Here is a 14,981-nt window from a genome sequence, read left to right as displayed (position 1 = left end):
TGAGAAGCTGTAAAATAAAATGTTCTCAGTTAGGTCACTGCTAGTGGTTTAACGTCTCATTTTCCTGCTGTGATATAGACATTTACTCGCACTAAGTGTTTCAGTGTTAATATCACAGATGGTTTATAAAGATGGACGACATGACAGCTCCCTAAAAGTGAAGCCAAAACACCTGAATTACCCCCTAGTGGCTGGCAGCAGTATAGGTCTTAAACCCAAACAAAAAAATCCAAGTAAACATCTAATTAATTTTCCTACAAGATGGTTTCTGTCATTTAAGGTTATTTGGTGATATAAAAACAGAGTGAGACATCATGATTGACAGCTGAGAATGATGGATGCAACCCCACGATCACTGCACAGACTGTGATGTCACCTGCACAAGATGGTGTCACCAGTGCCCGAGATAGTTTGGCTTCATTTCAAGTGGAGACTCATCATCTTTATTTACAGCACACTACACACGACTATCGTAGTCAGACAGAGGTGAAAAGTTGCTTCGGAGAACGTGGTGTACTGAGGCGCTGAGTGAGAACAGCTGTGTGTACATGAAGATCCTCAGTCGTCCAGGTCGTGAACATAATGTACATGTACACTTATACAACTCTTGAAAAAGCAGCTGTGTGTGTACTACTACTACAAACCTACAACTTCATTAAAAAAAGTCTAAAATGGGTGTGAACTAGATAAAATACACTATGATCATGTTATTTAATGTGGAAACTGACTTTTTACACATTTTGAATGTACAGTGCAAAGTAAAGGCTGCTTAGAATATATGAAATACAGCAAAATGCACAAATATGTTTGAATTGAGTCAGAGAGACTGAAAACTCAGTCAAACAAACACAGAACAATTCGAAAGAAGATGTTCTAAAAGACAAAGGTTTAGATAAATGTTGCACACTCAACACTTCAAACAATAAAACTGACATTTATGATTGAATCATTTGTGTTGAAGCGTATCTGCAGCCTGTGGGTTGAAGTTGCTGCCATGTCTGTTCTTCTGTGAGTCCAGGGTGCGACTGTGCACGGAGCTGCTCGTGGTTCCCTGGGGAGACCGTAGAGTCAGAGCACCCTGTTACCATCTCCACCCGTTCATCCAGACTCCAGTGTCGAGAATGTGGAACAACAGCCGAGCCTGGTGCACAAAGCCCAGAGTCCCTCCTCTCAGCCACAGCAGGAGAAAAAAAACCGTTCCTGTTTCCTTCAGTCTGACACTGAGACGAAGGAGGGAGCGTGTGAGACTGTGTTTAAATAAAGTTCTGGGCACCGACTCGTTTTCTCTGAAGCTAAACCACAAAGAACTGGGTCAAATATGAACCTTAGTTTATTTGTCCTCAGACTCAGATTTTGGTCCAAAACATTTCAACTTTGGCCTCGGGGAATATTTCACTGATTTGGTTTTACAAAATCTATTAATAAACACAAGAATATAAGATGTATTGATAATGAAAACAATCAATGTTTTCACAGATTTGAGATGCAGAAAAAGTAGAAGTAAAAAGTAAACTGATGAAACTTTATAACAACTCATCCCAATATAATAATTAAATAACAATTAAAAAACAACTCAGGTCATCAGAACAAGATTTTAACACAGAATCTCTCCTCTCGTCTAATCACTGGTGTAAATACCTCACACAGCCAATCTGGGATTATTGGATCTATTTCACAAGAGCTGAGTTAATCTGGGCCTTTGACAGTGTCCTGACTTACTTTGCTCAGTTGTCCCTGAGCTTTCAACTGCTCCTGAACAAACTTCATCCACCTACATGAATGAGATGTGTTTGAAAACTCAAGATGATTAGTGAAGGGTGGGTTTGGATCTGTTTGTCTGCAGGTCAAAGGTGAAGTCACACCAGCGACACGTGTTATGATGAAAGCTACTGATTCACAGATAATTGATTTGTTTTGGTCTGTGAAAGGAAGGAAATCAAAAAAAGGGACGGACATCTTTATCTACATGATGGTATTTATACGAAAGGTGAATTTAAGTTTCTCTTTTTATCGTTCATTGTTTTTTTAAACTAAACTAAACTAAAACAAAACTTAACACAACTAGACCAAAACAAATCAAACTAACTCAACTCAACTAAACCAAACTAAACGACTCATTATAAGTTTAGTTAAATCACTTCAGACACTCAACACGCTTTTGTCGCCCCCACGCGGGGAAGCGGTTCCGGTGCACCGCCCGCTGCTCGTCAAAAATCAACCGGCAGAAGCCAGGGAGTGAAACAAACACACTTCCATCATTGCTTTGATGTGATTGGTTCTCCTCAGAACTCCAGGTCGAGACACGGGTCATCGGGATTGGCTGTGTAATCGGGACCCTCACGTGATTGGCGGAGGGGTCGCGGGGCTCGGACCTGATTGGCTGTGAACGCGGTAAGTGGGCGGGCGGGCGCGGTGCGTTTGCGGGGCTGAAACCGGTAACTGAGCAGCACGTTGTGGAGACGCTCCCGAGCTGATCGTTAAAAAAAAAATCACGCGTTTCAAAATCCAACACTTTTTATTTTTTGATCATCGACTCATCGGTAAGTTCATCTCACACTTTAACCGCCGCCGCGCCGCAACGGAAACGTTTTATTCCGTTTCTGCGATGGCTTCCGTTTGAGTAAGTGGGTCGCTCTCAACGGGCCCCGTCTATATCCTGGAGTGGCGATGCTAGCCACCTTCAGCCACATCGCGGTTTTTAGACGCTTTTAATTGATTTTAAACTTCAAACATTTAGTGCAGATGTGATTTTAACAACAGCGGGAGATGTCGCGTGTGTCCCTGTGAATTAATGTTGATGTCACCGCCGCCATTGCCGCCTTGTTACACTATGGACTTCCAGGAAATAGCCACCGCTCATGTGTAGCCGACTTGTGGCTCATTCAGTCGTGACTCCCTCTCTTCACCTCCCTCCATGTCTCCCTTCTCCGCCCTGTTCTCCTCTTGTCCTCCTTATTTCGCCTCTTGGACGAACGTCCGTGTCTACTGTGCGGTTTTTATCTTCGTCCCAACTTAGCTAACAGGCTAATTAGCTCACCGGGGTCGGGTAGAAGTGTGGCCGGCCGGGACACGTGCTGGGGCTGCTCCTGTAACCGGGTCTGCCCCGCTGTGAGGGCCCTGAGCTCGGCCAGCTGTTGTGGTTTCCAGCTCCCCGGTGAACCACACATGGGGCCATGAACCCAGGTTAAATCAGGAATGTCTCCCCTGAAGTCACACCGACCTGCGGGGCCGCCGTGACCGGGTGACGAGCGTGCGAAGGCCGGTGGATGGCACCGCCACTGCGGGCACACCGTGTCCTTTGTCCGGGTGCCATGTGTGCACCTCCACACTAGCTGCTCTCTGATATGGCTGCTGCGGGATAGCATGGCCTTATAAGCGATTATTCTCCAAATAAACCTGGACTCATTCAAAGACTGAGCTCCCTCCTCCTGGAAACATGGTGTGACCCAGCACACGCTGGGCTCGTTGTGTTAATGCACCTCAGAGCCACTCACTCCATGCTTGCCGGTTGTGTGTCGGTCTCTGATTGTGTGTGAACATAAATCTGCAGGTGTGGCAGACAGTCCCTCAAACTGGTTGTTGCTGATCGACCACACCGGTGTTGTGCATGTTTCAGCTGCCTTGAAACTAAAAACCTGAACTCAACACCATTGCTGACAGTTCTAATCTGTGTGTTGTCTCAAACAATTTGTGTCCTGTGTGTGACACAGCCCTGTGGTACAAAAACTATGGTACAAGACTTCCAACATGGCCACTGTGCTTCATTTTGAGACTGTACCACTTTCACAGCTCTGCATAGCTCTTGAAAAGCTAATATTCACAAATCAGTTTTCCTCAAAGCACTTAACAACCTGCACAAGGTGCAACTTCCTCCGCCCTTAACCCTCAACCTCGGTGAGGAAAAAGTGTAACCTAGTAATAAGTAAACCAATTTCTATACAGAAAACTGCATATGGTGGAAGACTTCCAATATGGCCACTGTGCTTCATTTTGAGACTGTACCACTTACACTGTTCTGTGGGATCGTTACAAAGCTATTGAATATCAGATATTCCCCTTTTAACACAGACACATTGTTTTTCCCACCTTCCCGACATACGTAGATTTCAAATCATGTCGGCACAGAATGTAAGTAACCTCGCACAGACTTGAAACCTGTTAAATGGGTGATTCATTAGGTCTGACAGGTTTTAGCTACTGTGCTGCATTTTAATGTAGGTGACGTCTTGCACATAATGCCAACGTAAACCACAGGATCACACCTACTGTATAAAATGTAGGTGAGATGTTGTGTGGCTCTGTTGAAGCAGGGTTGTTAACAAGTCGTCCTCGTTTGTTATCTCGGCTCGGCACCCATTTCAAAGCATTAGGTATTCTGTGGCTTGGACATCCCATTATTCATCAGCCAGATGTTTTCCCACCATTGCAGTTAAGTGTTAAATGGAAATCTGACAAAGCAGCTTCTCTGAATATTAGTTCAGCAGCTCAGGAGGGTTGGTAACATGCACAGAATGTACAGCTCCACCCAGAATTCAATAGTTTCTGTTTGAGGATCCCCTTGAGACACTTAAACCAGGGACTGAATTAGATCTCTTGCATATTTCAGTAGCTGCATGAAAACTCGATATATTTTTTTTCATAAAGTTGTTTTTGACAAATCAAACTACAAGTGGAACTGAATCTGACGACTAATGACAGGTGATGATTCATTGTCACATGATTGTAAATTCTAAGAAATGCATCATTTCTATTAAATGAAGCATTTTTCATATCAACGGACAAAGTTTTTTTGTATTGTATGTAATAACACAGACACAGATTGTTGTCCATCTCTATGGTTACCACAGCTGTTGTCATAGCAGCCAGTAATCTGTTTTACACCGATAGAAAATGTATTTTATTGGCGAAACCAGAAAGTGTGTTTTGTTTGTGTTTAATTAATAACTGACAATAAATGGGTTTTAAAAGGTTTGGTTGATTCATTTTCTAATCATTGTACATCCTCTTGTTGTCTGTTTCAGACATTTCCAGTTGACCAAAGAAATGGTGATGGAGAAGCCAAGTGCCCAGCTGGTCGGGCGAGAGTTTGTCCGACAGTATTACACACTCCTGAACCAGGCCCCCGACTACCTGCACAGGTAACAACCACCAGCTGTTTAACTGTCATGTGATGAAACTGTGACTCTGCTGCTGTGATTTAAATTTTGCATTACATTAATGTGCAACTGTGAGCACACGTCTGTTCCCATGTGTCTGTAACTCAAATTAACCTTTCGTCTCTCTGCTCAGGTTTTATGGAAAGAACTCCTCCTACGTGCACGGCGGCTTGGACGGCAACGGCAAACCAGCCGAGGCTGTTTATGGACAATCTGTAAGTGGGCTTCATCCAGCAGATAACAGCTTTTATAAATGTTGTTTCCATAGAGAAGCGCCGCACTTCACTCCCACGTACAGACACAGAGCAAAGGGGACAAAACAACTGGGCTGAAATAAAACTAGTTTGGTCCATAAAGGAAATTTCAGATCATCTGCCTTTTATTTGCTTTGCCGGAGTAGTTTTCTTAAAACCTCATTCAGTCTCTGCAGTTCGCATTCAGCACCTGAATATATTAAATTATCTGATTTTAACCACAGCAGGACATGACTGCATGCAAACATTTATGTGATACAGCCTCGGCCGTGTCGACCACACAAAGAAAAGGAAAGCAACATGCCACAGCTCTGTCTGTTTGCTTGCAGTAAAATGGGGACATACAGGGAGACATTGTGTTGTACACACAATACAAGATTAACTTAATTGGCAAAATACACTTTATAATATAATTACATCAATTTAAGACAGTGGTGGGATCCCAGATCTGCTCTTTTGACCTAAATAGTCAACAGTAAACTATTCCAGGAAGTGTGTAAGCATGAAAAACTTGATTTTTTAAATATTAATCTTTTACAGGAGATCCATAAAAGGGTCATGGCTCTGAGTTTCCGGGATTGTCATACAAAGATCAGGCACGTGGACGCCCACGCCACCCTGAACGAAGGCGTGGTGGTGCAGGTGATGGGCGAGCTGTCCAACAACATGCAGCCCATGAGGAAGTTCATGCAGACCTTTGTGCTGGCGCCCGAGGTTCGTCGTGTTCTTCCGCAAAACCAAACATTTCCTAGATCAGATTTGATGCTCTTGTGTTTTTTTGGCAGAAAAAGTATGACACGCCGTAAAGTCTAAAATACTTTTTTTCATTCAGGGCACCGTTCCAAACAAATTCTACGTCCACAATGACGTGTTTCGTTACCAAGACGAGGTGTTTGGCGACTCTGATTCTGAGCCCCCAGAAGGTGAGATAACATTCTTCCTGATGTGAATGAAACTGTTCATCCTTCACTTGGCTGAATTTATTTCCTGTGGCTTCCTTTCCATCTCCCCTGTAGATACGGTTTGTCTGATCTCTGTATTATTTTTCCAAAGATGAATGATGTTACAGAGGAAAGTTTCTCATTCATTCTTTGTTGAGCTCATATCAGCACTTTGATCTTTTCTCTTCTAACCGCTCTGTGGAAGCTGCTCAGGGACTCAAAGACCATGACAATGTTTGATTTGTGAATATTCGGTTGAAGTCGCACAAAGACACAGATAGAACACAAGAAATTGAAGTCCCAGGATTAAACACAAGAGACAAATATTCCACTATTCTAGAAAAAGTAATGGCCACAATTCTTTTCAGTTCATATCTTATAAGCTGTTTTCAGAAATGAAGCTTGGGGATTTTCCTGAAATCTTCTAGAGGGCTGTTTGTGAGAACACGAATGTCTGAGTCAGTAGCCAGCCCCCTAGTAGAATGTCTGGAAAATGTCAGTGAGTTAATTTTGGTCCATGTTTCATGGGACTTAAATGGACAATACAGTGGGTATTTATGAGCTGTAAAAAGGTTGACGTGTTGTCCGCTGTCCTAAACGTGTTTGTGTTTCATCAGAGTCTGAGGATGAGGTGGAGGAGATCGAGGAGAGGGTCCCGTCCCCTGACGTCGCTGCAGAGGAGTCGGCTCCCTTCTACGACCAGACAGCCTGGTACGAACCAGGGCCTCTCACTCCCAGAGCTTTCTGGGGTTTTCACTTTTCTTCACACAGTCCACTTTGCAAAAAACGCCCACATTTTCTATTCATGGTCACACGTCTCCTCCCAGGTGACCTTTAGCTAAAAACATCTTTATTCTCCCCTGAAGTGTGAAAAATAGTGCTGCTAGAAGACTTTCTGGGTTTGTTCCAAGGCCGTTTGTTGTATTAAGTGATTTTAAAAACCTGATATTATTTCACCCGAAGGAGCATTCTGCAAATCACTTTCAGTTATTCAGATGAGGCTTTAAGTGTTCGCTGAGGGAACATTTTTACTTTAACGTAAAAGGAAATGTGCTACTTTTGAACTTGTGTGACAGTTTTTATTGCACAGCACTTAAAGCTGCAAAAAATATGAATGAATTTGGACACAAAGTTTTTATCTGACCTTAATTTATGCAACAGATCTTTAGACACATCTTTTATTGCTCTGGTTTATTTAAGCAGCAGACAAGCCAGGGTTGTAACTGTACATTTGCCTCCTTCACTGTATAACTCTTGTGTTTGTCCCTTGTAGTTCAGAGCCGGCGGCTCCTGGTGACGAGGATGAAGTGGCGGCAGCGAGTCCAGAGCCGGAGCCAGAGGTGGAAAAGGAGGCAGAGGCTGCAGTTGTGGAGCTGAAGTCAGAGACGTTGCTGGAGACGCAGACAGACGCACCCAAGACTGAAGACCAGACAGACAGTAGCCCTGCTGCCGCCCCACTGACTACAGAACCAGCCTCTGTGCCCGCCGAACCCGCCCCAGCCGCCCCAGAAGAAAACAGGGTAGGTCTGAATCCCAATGACACCTCACATGTATTATGTTAAAAAAGGGAAACCTGTGTAATGTCAGTGTTTGATATTCATCCTAAATCAGCCCTAATTTTCTCGTGTGTCCTTATTTCTATCTTTTCTGCAGTCTTTCTCGTGGGCGTCCGTCACCAGTAAGAACCTCCCACTCAGTGGGGCCGTCCCAGTCACAGGAATGCCCCCACATGTTGTCAAAGCTACTCCAGCAGCACCGGTATGTTCACCCTCCTCTCTAAAAACCTGGTTTCATGACCGGCCTTAAAGGTCAGTGATGCTCGACATGTGTCAGCATTTTACTAAATGAAACTAAGGCAACAGTGTAGGAAAACTCTGTATCAAAGAATCATTACACATGATCACATCTTACTATACCATGTTAAGTGTCATTGTATTTCAGCCTTTTAATATATAAACCACTTTATTGGTTAATATTTTTCAGTCTTTGAGAGAAAAACATTTCTCATTGGAAACATTTCACACTTTTCCTTCAGGGACATTGATCCATGCAGAGGAAAGTCCTCATTAGGTTTTCTGTGGTAGTCCATGTTCACACACATGCTGATTACTGATCCCAGCGTCTATTTCATTTTATTTATGGCCATAAAACCCCCTTGGATTATGTTATTGGGTCACATGCAGTGTTCCACTCTAAAAATACTAATTCATGCTCTGACAGATAAACAATCAGAATTACTTGAAGGAAACTTGACCGTTCAAAGCAGCCATGTCAGTCAGTGACGTCTCACTTCCACACATTTATCTCCTTTGTTGCGCTGAGTAAAGGTGGAAGTAGAGCATGTGTTGATTTTGAACTCAGTTTGAGACTTGTCTTTGGAAATTGTATTTGCTGAAGATGAAACCTGATGTTCTTTCTTCATTGGTCCAAAGTCGTCATCTGGTAAATCTCAGCAGGGCAGAAATGCTTTTCCTTCTTTCTCTTCTTACAAAAGTGATTTGACTGTTTCAGCCCCGTGCAGAGGTGAAGTCAGAGACCCAGACAGCAACACAGAGACCACAGAGAGACCAGAGACCGAGGGAACAGAGGCCTGGAGGTCCTCCACCGGTGCACAGAGGACCCAGACCAGGTACACACACACACACACACACACACACACACACACACACACACACACACACAGCACTGAGGGCACATGTGTATACTCACACTGTAACAGGCACAGTAAATACATCAAGTGTGTAGTGATCCTGTGTTCTCGTATTGACTCATTCATTTTTGTTTCAGTGCGAGAAGGTGAGCAGGGCGAGACGGAGGGTCGCAGGGTGGTCAGGTACCCGGACGCCCATCAGCTGTTTGTGGGCAACGTCCCTCATGATGTGGACAAGAGCGAACTCAAGGAGTTCTTTGAACGTAAGTCAGATTTAAAAGTACTTGGACTGCAACTCAAAAAAGAAAAAACCTGGTACAGGGACCACAGTAACCTTTATTATAGTATATTACAAGTGTTCATCTCTTTAATGTTTGTGTTATTGTTAAATAAGGAAGTTGTTTGACAGATTAATAGCAGGTGGCTCATTTTACTGAAACGAACGTGGCCATAAATCTGTTTTACACACTTTAAACTGCACACATTAAAACTGTGTACAGACTCGTTGCTTTATGAAAAATATACACGGGTGAGTAAAGTTCAAAATAAGATAAGAAAAACTCTGACAAGCTCAAAAGACCTTGGCTCCTCACGTTACTCCTGAATAAGTGAAATATTTGAAACTGAATCTGGCTGCGTTTTTATCCAGGGTGAAGAACTAAAATGCTTGTGTCCATCTCTTCCACAGAATACGGTACAGTCCTGGAGCTGAGGATCAACAGCGGAGGAAAGTTGCCGAACTTTGGCTTCGTGGTGTTTGATGACTCTGAGCCCGTGCAGAAGATCCTCAGCAACAGGGTAAGAAGACTTGTCTGAGACCATTTTGTGTTTTAGTCCCCACTCTCTGATTATTGTTCACTACGCCCCTCTGGTGGTATTTCATGGCACTTACATGTTGAGTTTGCTCAGTTGAAACTGAGAGGGACTGATTTGTTTTCACTTTTAACAGATGGATCCAATTTTGATTTAATAATTTAATAAGACAAGTTTAATCAATTTTATTTCTCGTCTCTCCAGCCCATCAAGTTCAGAGGCGACGTCCGTCTGAACGTGGAGGAGAAGAAGACCCGGTCAGCCAGGGAGGGCGACAGGCGGGACGTGAGGCCCCGCGGTCCTGGAGGTCCTGGTGGCCCCAGAGAGCGGATAGGAGGTGGAGGAGGCCCCCGAGGCCCCCCCACCCGAGGAGGCATGGCACAGAAACCGAGCTTCGGCTCTGGACGGGGCGCTGGGCCCAGCGATGGGCGCTACTCTGCCCAGCGTCAGTGAGACGCCCGGGCTCCAAACCTGAGTTAGATTACTGTTTGGATTCATTAACTTGAGTGGTCACTGATTATTATTATTATTTTTTTTTTTCCCCAGCAGGAATGAATTGGACAAAACCCAAATTAAACAAAAACCCTTCGTTGCTTTGGAGCTAGGAGAAGAAATTGGTAGTATTTGTTCATTTTAAGTCGGAGTTTGGGTCGAGTCACATTCATCGCCCTCATTCGACTTGTTTCCCGCTCAATCTTCCTCCTAAACGCGACAGTAAACGATCGTTTCGAAGGGATTTCTGTAGCTAACTGACACAGGTCTGGTTGAGAGCTTTCACTGTCGAGTCACGCTGCCTCCTGCTGACCTCAGCCGCCGGTCACACGGCTGCCTCCTCTTCCTCCTCCTCACCTGACTCTTCTTTCTCACCTGCTGCTTTTCGTTGCCCTTGCCCTCCGAGGAATCCAGAACGTCACTCATCCGCTCACCCAGTCTCTCCTACATCACCACATGTATTATCCGGACTTGTCATGTTTTTTGTTTTTTTCATGCTGAACTTGAATTTATTACGAAACAAATCAAAAACATGCAAAACACATGAGAAAAAAAAGGGTAAATACTACTTGAATTGGGGATTAAAAAACCCAGATGTTTGGTTTTTTTTCGCGTTCTCTCTCCCTGTTTCTTAAAGGAACGTGTACTTTACTGCTTGGGCAATCCTGTGTATTGCTGCCACCGTTGTATCTAGCGATGGATCTGTCTTATCTTTTTATTCTATCAGGTCAAGAGCTGAACTGTCGTGGTTTTATTTGAGTAATAATGTTGGCTTGTAATACGTGGATTCATGGATGCGTCTGAATGGAGCATGTATCAAATCATGTATCAAATCCTGTTAAGCTTCTTCTACCGATGCACTTCATTTGTCATCATGTTTAAAAATGAGCTCACCTGCCGATGAGAGAACTAAATTAAAAGTGATTTACTGTTTTAAACTCGTTCTCCGTTTTGATTCTGAAGCTTTTTCTGTGTTTGATCATACTTTCACTCTTAAGTGTGTTTTACTGTGACGAAGCTGGATTAGACCAAAGACTAAATAAAGATGGACGAAGTGCAGCTGAGGCGTTTTAATTACAGCGTCATAAACTCCACTTCCTCCAGGTCAGCAGATGAAATATGGACAAAATATCAAAATACACGTTCAATAAACTTGAAGATGTTTTCTGTTAATGTACTTTTACTTTCTAATATAGAACATAACCAGTTTTATTGGCCCCTCAGAACATTTTTCACATTCATACAGCGCCTCTACACGGTGGAGTTACACATACACACTCTGCAGGGCTCCAGAGTTCAAACCAGTGACCTGGTCTGTGGATGACCTCTGAACCACAGCTTCAAGTAGTTGTTCAGTCACACTGATGTTTGTTCAAGTGTTAATGTTTGATGAGTTTGGAGGTGGTGGAGTCTGCGTGTTGGCAGAACCTCACAACATCCCCCCACTCGTCACCACACAGGCTCAGGCTTTAAATGCACAAGATTAGATTCATATCCGAGATATTTTGGCTTCGTTCCTGTATCGTTGGAAGTGGAGACGTGTCGTCCATCTTAATTTACAGCCCGTGGTAATGACTCAACTCGTTAGTTCAACAGATCAGATATTTATAAAGGTAGATCTGGACGTGCACTACAACATGAACCTGGTTTTGACCTCATGCAGTGGATCTCTTATATTTCACTCCACCAACCTCTCTTTTAACTGGCCTCTGACCTCTCAGTGGAGGAGAGACAGAATACAGATCTGTCTCTCTGGGGAAACGAGAAACGAGATGAATGAATTTCCAGCTTTAATGTGATGGTGTTTCTGCAGAAGCTGCCAGACTTCACAGGATGAAGTTGTATCATTTCTCTCAGGAGCACATTCACTCCTCTCAAAGCTGCTAAATCCAACTTCCTGAGAGCAGAAAACACAAATGCATATGCTGCAAAGACATTTAGGCAGAAAAACAAATTTACATTTTATGTTGCACACATGATTGAAATAAAGTAGAAGTATTTTTATTTGCTGTTAATTTGTACATCCGTCCATCCTCTGAAACCGCTCCATCCATTTTGCCTGGAGCTGATTCTAGGGGACATTAGCAGGAGGTGAGATTCACCCTGGACAAATCACCAGTTCATCACAGAGCCGACCTACAGACCAACAACCATTCATCCATTCATCCATGCTGCATGTCTGCGGACTGTGGAAACCTTTTTATCTATTAAATGGACATTTGGCCCAAAGCTCATTCGTACCTTGTGTTAACCCCAAGTCATGTTGAAGCTGATAGATGTTGAAGAGCAATTCATTTTTCTTAAAGATGTCGTCCGTGATTATTATTAACAACAACAAAATGTGTTTCAATGGCAGTGTTTGGTTTTTGTGACGTCTGTGTGACAAACTGTTAAATTACAGGATTTTGTTAAATTGATTAAATTTAACGATTTATGATTCTGGTCTGAGGTCCCTCCTCATGTCACTGTCTCTACTTTGAGCTGTGATGAAAGTAAAAAGGAGACAGAGCTCTCACATACAGCCTAAAATGAATCATTCCTGTGAGCTGAATCTCAATTTGAGCTCATGTCGGAGCCCCTGAATTTTCTTCAACTTAAACTGTCCTGAAGGTCGAGTCTAAGAGCGTCTGAGACAGAGAGTGAATACGCAATCAGCCGGGTCACAGACTGTGTGTGAAAAAGAAACTTTGAGAGAGGTGGCCTGGAAAATGTATGAGACGTTAAAAAACGTCTCTATGATTTTAAATAGATTTTCAGCCTGAAACTTTTCTGGAAACCAGGTTGTTCATTAAGTGAAACAGGGCGAGTGACTCAAGTGAATTCAAGTGTGTGTGCAACAAAATTCAGCTTCTTGTTCACCTTGGAGTCTCCGCCACTGATTTCACTTGAACTCAGGATGAACTGCGTGAGGACGCAGCCTGGGGGGTGCTGCAGGTTTTTATGGGTTAAACACAGTTCACGGGAGAATGTGTGTGTGTTTCCTCACTGAATCCGATAATACAATTATTCCAGCACGTTTCTAGGATCTCTACTGAAAGATTTCCTGGCGGCTGTGAAAGTAAAAACATAATATTACGAGACTTAAGTTCAGGCTTTTAAAAAGGTCTTGGAAACCATCGGCAGGCAGGAAGGTCAGGTCAGCGTTTTGCTCAAGGACATGTGGTCCTGACTGGAGTCTCAGTTGCAGGATTTAAACTTGTGACCTTCTTTTTTCCGCCTGTGTTAACACATGTCCGGCTTATTCCTACAAACGGTGCGTGTGTGCGTTATCAGTATTCAGTGAGTGCAGCCCTCCTGCTGTGAGTGGACACATTAATATTCAGGAGCAACATGGCTTCCAGCATGTTCTGGTCCAGCTGGCAGCGAGACCCCGAGCACACGGCCAACACACACACGTAACTGTGTCTTCATGCATCTGTGAGGACGCTCATATACTATTCATGTAAAAACCCCCGTTAACCATGAACACACATGTATCATCCCAACCTCCAACACCGTGTGTGTAAACATTAAATCCCCCAAGACCCTCCTCATTATTTCCCTTCAGTTGAGAATATCTCAAGAATGGTTTGATGGAATTTCCTCACAAACATTCATTTGTACTCAAGAATGAACTAATTAGTTTTTGGTAGCCAAAGGTCAAAAGGTACAAAGTATGTCTATGTTTGTCTTGAACGTGATATCTTAAGATGAGCTTGAGATAATGTCATCAAATGTTGTGCATCACTTTGACATGAAGATGAACTAATTTCATTCTCCTGGTCAAAGGTGAAAGGTCAATAAGCCCTTTCGTTGTTTTGAACTCAATATATCAGGAATGCCCAAAGGGAATTTCATTGCCGGCCCTCATCAGTAAAAGCTCTGGAATCTCCTCGTCTTTCCAAGTTGACATGTTCGTCCTGAGATATTTGCATTCTTCCAGTTTCACGTCCGTCACGTGTTAGAAACCTCATCAACACGTCCACTCGCTCACAGTGAATTTTTCAGACATTAACCTGCTGTTTTCTCTGTTTTTCTCACATGAACTCACTCAGACATTTAGAAACGCAACTGACATTTGCATTTTTCACATTCAGTCCCTAACTTTCAGTATTAAGTCTGGAATTCAGTCACAAAGCAGCTGAACCTTCAGATATGGTGAATACATGTCACTAACACACTCCTGCAGCCTCGAGAGGACTTTTCTTCAGCGCTTTTCATTTACAGTTTGACCCTGAAAGCCTGAAAACATTTTCCAGAGTACGACGTTTGTGTCAGTGTGTGACCGACAGCAAAAAGTATCAAACTTGGCAAACCAACAAATACACAACATTCTAGAGCACGATGAACAGTTCTGTGCAGACGTGAGTGTGGTTCCGAAATCAGAAGAGAAACTTCCTGACGGGTTTTAAAGAGCTGCACACAGGTGATTCTTGTCAGGTCAATTACCCACAGCTGCAGTGTGAGCTGCTTTTAAATGAATCTGCAGCTCAAAGAGATTCACAAGCAAGTTTCACTATTAAAGCAAATTTAAATGATGTGTAGTCAATTATAAAAAAAAAGACTTTTTGTATTTTTCATTTGCTGGAAAAGAGAAAATGTTAAATAATAGATTAGAAATAGAGAAAAGAACATCAAGCGGCTAAAATCGGATTATTAGTGTGAATATTGATAAAGAGTTTAGAGCAATGATCAA

The 14,981-nt window shown here is 43.1% G+C and overlaps 1 protein-coding gene across 1 annotated transcript; it reads left to right on the top strand.

Moving 5' to 3' along the window:
- The first annotated feature begins 2,400 nt into the window (after positions 1-2,400).
- On the top strand, positions 2,401-11,244 carry g3bp1 (GTPase activating protein (SH3 domain) binding protein 1). Its single transcript, XM_020083820.2, has 12 exons — positions 2,401-2,540; positions 5,022-5,138; positions 5,290-5,371; positions 5,951-6,124; positions 6,243-6,333; positions 6,969-7,062; positions 7,625-7,871; positions 8,005-8,109; positions 8,863-8,980; positions 9,139-9,264; positions 9,690-9,799; positions 10,019-11,244. Exons 2-12 carry the CDS (start codon positions 5,044-5,046, stop codon positions 10,265-10,267), a joined length of 1,491 nt encoding a protein of 496 aa, XP_019939379.2. The 5' UTR covers positions 2,401-2,540; positions 5,022-5,043; the 3' UTR covers positions 10,268-11,244.
- The last annotated feature ends 3,737 nt before the right edge of the window (positions 11,245-14,981 follow it).

The sequence above is a fragment of the Paralichthys olivaceus genome, chromosome 9, assembly GCF_024713975.1.
Source record: "Paralichthys olivaceus isolate ysfri-2021 chromosome 9, ASM2471397v2, whole genome shotgun sequence".
Lineage (NCBI taxonomy): Eukaryota > Metazoa > Chordata > Actinopteri > Pleuronectiformes > Paralichthyidae > Paralichthys > Paralichthys olivaceus.
Note: the sequence above shows the minus strand (reverse complement) of the source record. Positions and strands in the feature narration are given on the sequence as shown.